The sequence below is a fragment of the Sardina pilchardus genome, chromosome 2 (genome assembly GCF_963854185.1).
Source record: "Sardina pilchardus chromosome 2, fSarPil1.1, whole genome shotgun sequence".
Taxonomy (NCBI): Eukaryota; Metazoa; Chordata; class Actinopteri; order Clupeiformes; family Clupeidae; genus Sardina; species Sardina pilchardus.
Genome location: NC_084995.1, coordinates 30,865,175 through 30,874,980, shown reverse-complemented (window position 1 = coordinate 30,874,980; position 9,806 = coordinate 30,865,175). Strand labels below are relative to the sequence as shown.

Below are 9,806 nucleotides of genomic sequence, written 5' to 3'. Positions count from 1 at the left end.
AGTGTTTTTATCTTGTTTTTAGACACCCTTTTTTGCAGTGTTTAACAATTAAGTTTCACAAAATGTCAGATATGATCTCAACAAACACACAATTTATAATTGAAAACAGTAATCAATTACATTTCCAATGTAATTTTCCCTGAACTGAATGTATGTGAGATTCAACACATTCTTCCTGTTATGTGACATGTGAATTTGTTTTGAATTGCCATGAATTGAATTCCACTTCCTGTCATTCCAATTCCAATTCAAATTCAACTTCCTGTGGGGTGGGGCCAATTCAATTCAAATTCCAACTCATGAATTGAATGGAGGCAAATTCTAAAATTCGGAATTGTGCACAAGCCTGGTGTGAACATGAGAGAAATAGAGAAAGTAACTAAATTCACTGTACGAACTGTATCAACCTCTATATATCATAGTCTTCTCACTCTCCTTCTTGCTTCCTTCTCTCTAGCGCACAAGCACCACTCTCACTCTCTCTCTCTCTCTTCGCTCTCTCACTCTCTCTCTTCTCTCTCTCTCACTCCCCCTGGGGTGCTGTGGAGTGGGTGACCTTCAGTGAAGTGTCTATGTATGGGGTGTTGTCTAACTCCTGTTGTCTGCCCTGTCACTGTAGACTAACTGCCCGCGGCAGATGGAGAGAGCTGCGACTGTTTCTCTCCACACCCACCCCCCTCTCCTCCCCCCTCCTCCCCCCTCCTCCCTCCTCCTCCTCCCCCCAACACCTGATGCTCCGACTCAGAATGCTCCACACCAGGAGCAGCTCCTCTTACTCCTCTCACTCCTCTCCACCCCTCGCAGGCTCTGCCCCCCAACAGTCCGTGGCGAGGCCCAGGGCGCGCTATTCCGGTGTCCTGATGACGGGCAAGAGAGAGAGAGTGCGTCAGCGCTGTGGTGGCACCTCGCGTCACGGTCCGGCGCTCTGGAGCCGCGCCGGCCCAGAACCATCTGCCGCTTCGTCTGCCACGGCGTGGTTGCCCTGGCACCAGCGGGCCACACGGCGACGAGGGGTACGCTGACAGGTGTTGCCGAGGCCTGGTCACTTGAGCGCTCCTGGCCCTGACCTGGCCCTGACCCTGGCACTATACTACAGCTCACGTCCCAGCGGAGATCACTGAGTCACTGACATAGTTAAACACGCAGGGAACTGTCCATCTTTAGCATGCAACGCATAGGCCTACACTCCATCCATATCCTGATCTGTAAGGTGGGACTTAAAGGGGTTATGGCTCCCTCTCTGTGGAAAGGTAGTTTAAAGGTTTAAACGTGTTTAAAAGAGTGTTTAAGGGTGGTTTAGATTGTGCTGAAAAAGATCAACTCACCAGCCGCATCTGTAAGGTGGGACTGACAGGTGGGCCTTAGAGGCTTAAAGGTCTTTGAGGATGTTTAAAGGTGCTTTAGTTTGTGCTGAATGTGAAGGCGTTTAAAGGTGCTTTAGTTTGTGCTGAATGTGAAGGCGTTTGAAGGTGCTTTAGTTTGTGCTGAATGGGGGACTCACCAGCTGCTGGCCCCTGGGCCCCCACCCTGCGTACTGCAGCTTGCTGCTGCGCACCTCAGATGGGTTCAGTGGGTGGACGTCTCTGGAGGGGTACAAAAGAGGCGGGTGAGAGTCACTCTCTCTTCCTCCGTCTCATTCACATTCATTCTTGTATGAATACGTTAAAAGGAAGGCTCTGTCTGAAATGGAATAAATCCGTTTTTTTTTTTTTTTTTTTTTAAAGACATTTGGTGGCAAGAAAGCGTTGAGGCATCAAACCGATTTAAATAGCTCTATAATATCGTGATATTCCATTTAAGTGAAAGTGCAAACACACAGTGGAAGGCTTTGAGGCTTTTCAGGGACACTCAAGCACTCAGCTAAGCTATCATTTGACCTGTAGACGTGATGGTTTGTGGACAGGCTGTTTTCAATTCCACTAGGTGGCAGTGTAAGTAAAATTGTCATGCATTTTAGAATTACGTGTAAGTGACTATTACAAGAAAGGAGGAATATCGATTGTCATGATTTTAGAAATGAAATTTACAGATAAAGGGAAAAAAAACATACCCTCACAAGAGATTGACTAAGCAAGACATAGCATAACACAGGCATTACTAATCAAGAAATACATGGTGGAATAAGGCCCACTGGAAGTCTGTAGGTACAGTAGGCATTACTAATCACCAAATATATGGTGCAATAAGACCCCCTGGAAGTCTACAGTATATCGAACACCTCTGGAATGGAGCTGACTACTTACGGAGTGGACAGGCTACAGATGATGTAGTCAGCCTTATGGGAGTGCTGATAGATCTGAAAAGATACAGAGGAGAACATTAAACTATGTATCAGCGCACTACTATTGCACACCTTGAAGTATACAGTACACTAGAAAGTAGTACAAATTGTATGAAATAAAGAAAAACTCACAGGCTCGATGTTCAAGGCCAGCAACACATATGTCAGGTCAGGGGACACCACGTACTGGCTTGCTGAATGTCTCTTCTACAAAGTGAAAAAAATCCATAAAATTCATGATATCAAACGATGATATCAAACGCCATGTTATTTTCACATAGCAATCTGTGGTTTGACTGCAGCACTCAACATGCTCACAGCAGCAGAAACAGACCCATGAGAACTCCCCCCTGAGCAACAGACACAGCGACGGGGTAACTCACAAACATGCTGCTCTCCACCAGCACGTCTGTCCTGTTGGTCTCCACGTTGAGCTTGACCAGGTCCCCAGATCGCGTGCGGTACAGCACCTCAGTGTCTACGGCAGAAACAGTGGCCAGATGATGAGCTCTTGCAGCAGCGACTAAGCAGCGCTTCAAACTGAATTTGTCTCCCATAAATGCCTCATTCATCACTTTAGCGTAAACTTCAACATCCGTCTCAGGGCTTTTGCCAACATTTGAATTTCATTGTATGTTTTGTCTTCAGCGAGGAAGAATATCAATATATTTCTCCTTGAGAGCAAGGCCAGCATTTTGTATGTTAAAACTTTGTAAAAAGAAGAGAAAAGAAAGTCTTTGGTGTTCAATCAAACACATATCTATGCAAATTCAGCCTTTCCCATCTTCTTTTTTTACTTTTTCAGCACTCAAAAGAGATGTGAGCAAGCGCGCTTACAATGAATGTGAACAATAGACTTTAATGAGCAGTAGGCTTTTACTGACTTCTGTCATTTTTATAGACAAAAAAATACTCCATACTGATTTCTCTAGCAGAGGTGAATAGACAACCATTCACTGTTCTGAAAGCAACTGTTTGTGTGGCCTTGTGGTTCAGTCATTTGATATTCAATATGGCAAGCGTACAGCACCCAGAGTACATTATGCCGTGCCTCCTTTAGAAATCTTCCACTGTGTTCCAGGAAGCATTTCAGTTAGTTGCATTGTTTGGAACAACTTGCCAAGGGCACTTTGCCAGAGCGTGCAATGACTTGTCCGTCTTTTAATAATATGCACAACTGAATATTCATCCATTCCAGGACTCCGGCGCCTGTTTAAACACACACATGCAGCTGCTGCTCTTATTTATTTGGGCTGCAGAGATGCCCCCGGCCTGGGCGGCCGACACGACACGCGGGGAAGAGAGATGGCACCGCGGAGAATAGTGCAGACGAGGGACGGCTCTAAATGGGTGATCAAGGCCACGCGGCGGGAGGGAGGGAGGGAGTGGGCGGGAGGAATGGGGCTGTGTCCCTGGGGCCCCCTTCGCCTTAACTCGCCACGGTGCCTGCCATCCACAAGAGAGTCACCGAATCAGCAGAGCTGGGCCACACTTTTAAATTGGGTTTCACAATGAAAAAAAAAAAAACAAGGGATGGATATGAGGTGGGGGGGGGGGGGGGGGGGGGGTAATAATGTAATTTCTTACAGTCTTTATCTAATGAGACTGTTTCCTAAATGTCTTTTTAAAATATTTGTTTTGTTCACAGAGCAGTGACAGTGTTCTTCATACAGTACATACTGTACAGCAGTTTGAAATGGCACCGCTAGGTCCTGCACTGTGTTCTAGCAGTATGCAATAACCCCCACACCAAATTAACTATCCCCACGCAATTCACATTTCAGCAAATGGCCAACCGACCTCCTAATGATGATAATGGACATGCAGCACAGTTATTTACAGAGGCAGTCCATTACAACCACCAACTCCATCATCCAATACACACAAAGCAAAGAGCCAGTGGACCGCTGTCGACGTACTGGAGGTAGATCTGATGGCCTTCTGGTCTCTGGTGTCCTCGTGTCTTGCTCATCTGTTTTTTGTATCACAGACATTTTTAAAAACACTTTTGTCTTTATGTGTTTTCACTTTTCACCAATATTTAGTTTGACCAAATATTGTTTACACCTTATTTACAACCTTCTAGTCTGAACAACATCTGGTTGGCTGACATCTGAAACTGACTGTAGCTATTGTGATTGAGAGATGGCTTTAATGTTGAAATGCTCTCATATATATTTGGACATGATTAATGCAATGATACATGTAAAAGTGGTCTACCTTTTAGCAGACCTAGGCACACTTGGTATACAGACCACACAAAGGCATAATAGAGCGCATTGACAAACTCAGTACATTTGCTAATGACTTTCTGAGACATGGGCATGCTAATCTGGAAACAGTCAATGCTAATGGAACATGCTAATGGGGGTTACACGAGGCCTTGCCCAGCTCTGGTGAGGCACTGCTGGGTATGTGTAGGGGCAGGAAGCTCGGGCGGTTAATTATCTTGACCCATCTGCTTTGGAGATTGTCCTTTGGCCTGCTGCTCAGACTTGACTGGTGCCAGACATTTCTTCTGACTTTTTAAGTAGCTTATTAACTTGCACATGAATATATTCTCTCAGGCATCATTCTGATGGGCCAATGGCAGTCTTTTGCTTTTATTTGTTGCAACAGAAATAACAATCCTCAAGGTATATGAAATGAATCAAATTGAATTGATATTTACATGATCTGCAAAAAAAAGCCTACTAGTATCAATCATTAGGAGCTCTTGCATAGTAGTGTGTAGCCCCGCCCTTTGTCATTCCAATAACGCTTGCAAGAGCTGTCTCCTGTTCTGTTGTTGTACGATTAGAGAGGACAAAGGCATCAGAGAGTTTCTCTCGGAAGAGAACCACCCACTCCAGACTCTCCTGGGCTGAAGGTCCCCATCTGTGTATTTAATTTATTTTCAATCAGCTTCAAGTCCGGGGACTAGCAAAGTCACGGCCCCTCTACATCACAGGTCCTCAACAGAGAAATGAACAGCAGGGGTTGAGCTCTTTTCTGTATAGCCATATTTGTGACAAAACTATCTTTTATACAGTGTAATGCATTAATACCAACGCACACCAACTAATGCTAATCCAATGAACGTCGGATGACTGACGAAGACACAGTAGTGTTGAAATGTTAGTCTACTCTTCTGTTTGCACCAATAAAAGACTGTTGTTCATTTCTCTGTTGAGGACCTGTGATCTGCCTTGTACACATTAGGCCCCAGCAACTTCCACCTGAATCTCCAGCACAAAGTGGTAATGTTACATGTGGAGGAGGGCGCTGATGACAGGGATGCTTTGCGTCACAGTCTGTATTTGCATCACAGTTAAGTCTTCGGCTGTTTTTTAGTGGTCATTTCAAAGTCCGAGTATTGCACATGAAGGATTAAACAACCATGTTTCCGGTTCATGGTATCTTTGACTATGCACCAAACTAGGCTTATTCAACAAAGCCAAAGTAAAAAAGATTCACCATTTTATGTCAGCAGTCAATCTCAATGCTTCTCTAGATATTAAATAAAATTCTACCAATAACTGACTTTTGCTACATTGCGCCGTGCAACGTGTCAATAAATTAGCAAATATAAATGAAACAAGTCACAAACGGCATATACTAGAAGCGAGAAATTACAAAGGCAATATCACACAGAGACTGTAGAGTCTGTCCTAGTTTTTGATTGAGTGAAGAAAAGTAAAAGACAGAGAGGGTCTCTGCATGGAGCCTCTGCTTCTTAAAGCCACATTAAAAAGGAGGATTTATGCTCGAGGTGCTTCAGAAATACCTGCCTGAGATCGGCGATGGGAATTTTTAATGGTGTCAAATGGCACAATCTCTCCTCAGACGCGCGCGGGGCCGATAAAGTGGCGGCTTGAGCACTCCGGAAGGCTGCGCTCCGCTTAAGGAGGAGACGGGGAAAGGAAAGGTCGCCTAATCCACAGGCACTCACCGGTAAGCCACGTGGCCTTGGGATCGTGGATTTCAAGGTCTTTGCTGAAGACGTGGTCCACGCTTATCTTCTTTTTCAGTGCCAGGCTGTCATCCACATCTACAGGTGAGAAGAAAGTGCATTAACGCTACTGGGTCAGCCTGACTTTCTGAGCTCATGTGGCTTAATGACAAAGCAGATAATAATAATATGGATTATTATAGCATTATTCAAAGTGAAGTTGGTAGCTTGGGTCAAAGAATCATCATTAGTACGGGGTAGCACTAGGCATGAAGACAGCAGCACCTACGTTCTGAAAACTCACTGAATAGCTCACTAAATGTCCTAATCTTAAACAGATAACTCCTGACTTAAGGAGCGTAAAATGCTTCACCACAATCGGCTGCTTTTTGATTGTAAAATAGCACCTGCAGCATGAAACCCACCATTAAAATGTAGATGCTCTAACGTGACAAGATAAAATGGTGTTCTGCAGGTGGTAGAATAAAATCTGTACACAGACTGACAGTGCTGAAATCAGAGCCATTAACTACCTGTTGGAAGAGTGAAACCAAATAAATCACAAATCAAATGTCATTAAATGGACAATGTAGTATAAGGACCTCCTCATTTACTCATGTTTGTTTATGCTTTCAGGAATGTTTTTTTTTTTCATATCAATGCAAGGGTGTCAGCCAAGAGGGCTGTGATTAATGAATGAAATAGTTCCTACAAAAGTCAGTGAGTTTCGAGACTCCTATGCAAGGGCAGCATGCCACATATTGCAGTAATGGAATTTTGAAGAAGACTGCTCAGCTGTGACAATGTGAAAGAAGAGCACTTGTCGTCTGTGAGATCTCCAATAGTGAGTGGCTGAACCCATCACCTCTCTAGAATAGTCAGGTAACTTACGCTTCCATGCATATTCTACTGCACAGCATGTGTGCCAACTGCAGACCCATTCATGTAAGTGGATATCACACATCAGAAATCTATATGTGAGGCTTTCAATGCACTGTGCTCCCTCCCTTATACTGCTTCACCACTGTGCTTACACGATGAATCCAACCAATACCACTTCCTCAAAGTCCCAGGGGTAGCTGTGTCTTTGCATTCAGTCAATAGGCATTCCAACCCCTCACCCCCTCTCTCTCAAACAGACAGACAGACAGAAAAACACACTCTCACACACACACACACACACACACACACACACACATACACACAGGCACGCATGCACGCACTCACTCACGCAAGCACACACACACACACACACACACACACACACACACACACAGGCAAGCACGCACGCACTCACTCACGCAAGCACACACACACACACACACACACACACACACACACACACACACACACACAGGCAAGCACACACGCACTTACTCACACAAGCGCACACACACACACACACACACACACACACACACACACACAATACATGCACAAACACGCCACCGGCTCTCTTTTCTCCGTGATAGAAAATGACCGCAAGGACGAGTTTAGGTAAAAGGAAAAGAGAGGATATCCACCGTGTGGGGCTCACTCCTCTCCTGGCTGACTATTGATCTAGCTGCATCGATCCAAATCAGCAAGGACTTTTACAGGGTTTAAGGCCGCAACCTCCACCTCCCCACCCAACCCAGGGCAAATGGCTGACACTGCCAAAGGACACTCCTGTAGGTCTGGCAAGCCCAAGATAGTGATCAGGAGAGAGAGAGAAAGAGAGAATTCAGCCCTAGAGCTGGGTCGACAAAAGCCAATTGAAAGTTGAAGACAGCGGGCTCTGCATCAGTCTAATTCTATATATAAAAAAATCCTGCTGTGTTTCAAATGGAGTTTTGGGGCTACTTCATTACAGGCTGAGTGGGCTGAGATCGGCATAAATCACGCAGAGAAAAGAGAAATCATGATTGCCTTATAATTTCATATCTAAGCAACTAATTGGGAAAACCTGGCAAATGAACATGAAAAACTAAGAGAGAGTAAAAATCGCTCAAACAGAGTGCAGAGGCATTTCTGATGTCGTGCCAGTTTTACAAATGACCGGATCGGTTGTGGTTTCATAATGTACACTAAATGAAACCGCACCGTCATTATCTACATTAAAGTCACATTATCCCCTCAGAAGAACCTGGATGATAACCCATCATCCTTTCTGCAATACCGCAGGCTCAAAACTGTGTGTGTGTGTGTGTGTGTGTGTGTGTGTGTGTGTATGTGTGTGTGTGTGTGTGTGTGACAGACAGATGAGAGACAGGATTTCTGCTAGTATTTTTCCTTGACGGTCCGACGTCTGGAAAGAAATTATTTTAACAGAGAATTTAGAAAATGATCACGATCATTTGGTAATTTTTCAGATACACTCTGGTCAGTTTGACTTTTAAATCAACATTACTGTAACCTTTAAGAAAATCAAACAGCAGCAAATGAGCAAAACAATAGCAACAAAATGTAAGCTATATCAGAAATGGAACCTGTAGTCTCCTTACAGTAAACAAGAAAGTAAGACATGAAATGCAGACCAGGGGAAAAAGGTACAGCAGGCTGTTACAGTAATAGAGTGTTTTGCTGTTAACACAAATGTCCCATTATAGTAATTCTCTGTTTGATAATAATTGGCCAACACTTTGACCAGTACCGTAATAATAGACCAATAGCAGGTATTTACCAGTGGCCAGTAAATACCTGCTAATAAAAACACTGCTGAGTGTGTCTGTGTGTATGTGTGTATGTGTGTGTGTGTGTGTGTGTGTTTGTGTGTGTGTGTGTTGGCCGTACTTGGGGTCAGCAGGATGACCGAGGTGACGATGAGCGAGCAGATGAAGAGGATGACCAGCAGGGCGATGGCGATCCCCTTCCAGTTCCTCTGGGGTGGACTGCTCCCCACCAGCTCCTGACAAACACACAAACACACAAAAGACCGTCATCAGCATGCCCTGGTTTTGCCCATAAAATCACGTGCCATGTAAAAAAAAACACCTATAGTGGCACATCTTGTTTTGGGGACACTGAAGACATCCAATGTGCAGAATTGACTCCGTTTAAGTCCGTACCAATCTGCTACATGACGACATTCTGCATAATTTCTGCACCTGGTCCAAGGGGAAACTGGTTGTGATTTGACAGATGTGGCACATTCACAGCTTTACAGATCATGAAATATTACAATCTGACTGCTCAGCTGAGTGGATCTCGCCTGCTGACATACTGTGGCGCGCATTGTAGTTCACATGACAACTTGGCACAAATTAAACTGTCAACACCAAGCATTCATAAATGAATGGTTTTATTATGAAACGGTTCTTACGGTGGATGCTTCAGAGGATTTGTTACATTTTTATGTAACAAATCTCTTATGAACAATAAGGGATTATTCATGAGACTCTTGTGAGTCTCATTAAGAATCACCTACTCTAATATTCTGATGACTCAATGCAATCACAATAATAAAAAAAAAAAATGTGACTTATTTCTCTGTGTCCCCCATAAGCCAAAGGGTATACGTAAGGCTAAGTGCAACCCTATGCTGTTATGACCATAACCTCTGTAGTTTCAACAGCACAAGACAAAAACGCCTCTGTACTTTCTATAAACATAGAC

At 44.2% G+C, this 9,806-nt stretch overlaps 1 protein-coding gene across 1 annotated transcript in view; it reads right to left on the bottom strand.

Moving 5' to 3' along the window:
• The window catches only part of LOC134070233 (dipeptidyl aminopeptidase-like protein 6), a 96,891-nt gene that overhangs the window by 25,415 nt on the left and 61,670 nt on the right, over positions 1 to 9,806 (bottom strand). Inside the window, exons 2-7 of the mRNA XM_062526520.1 lie at positions 8,985 to 9,099; positions 6,213 to 6,311; positions 2,665 to 2,759; positions 2,414 to 2,488; positions 2,244 to 2,296; positions 1,502 to 1,583 (exon numbers count right to left, since the gene is read on the bottom strand). Of these exons, the coding sequence (XP_062382504.1) occupies positions 1,502 to 1,583; positions 2,244 to 2,296; positions 2,414 to 2,488; positions 2,665 to 2,759; positions 6,213 to 6,311; positions 8,985 to 9,099 (519 nt within the window). The remainder of the gene's footprint in view (positions 1 to 1,501; positions 1,584 to 2,243; positions 2,297 to 2,413; positions 2,489 to 2,664; positions 2,760 to 6,212; positions 6,312 to 8,984; positions 9,100 to 9,806) is intronic.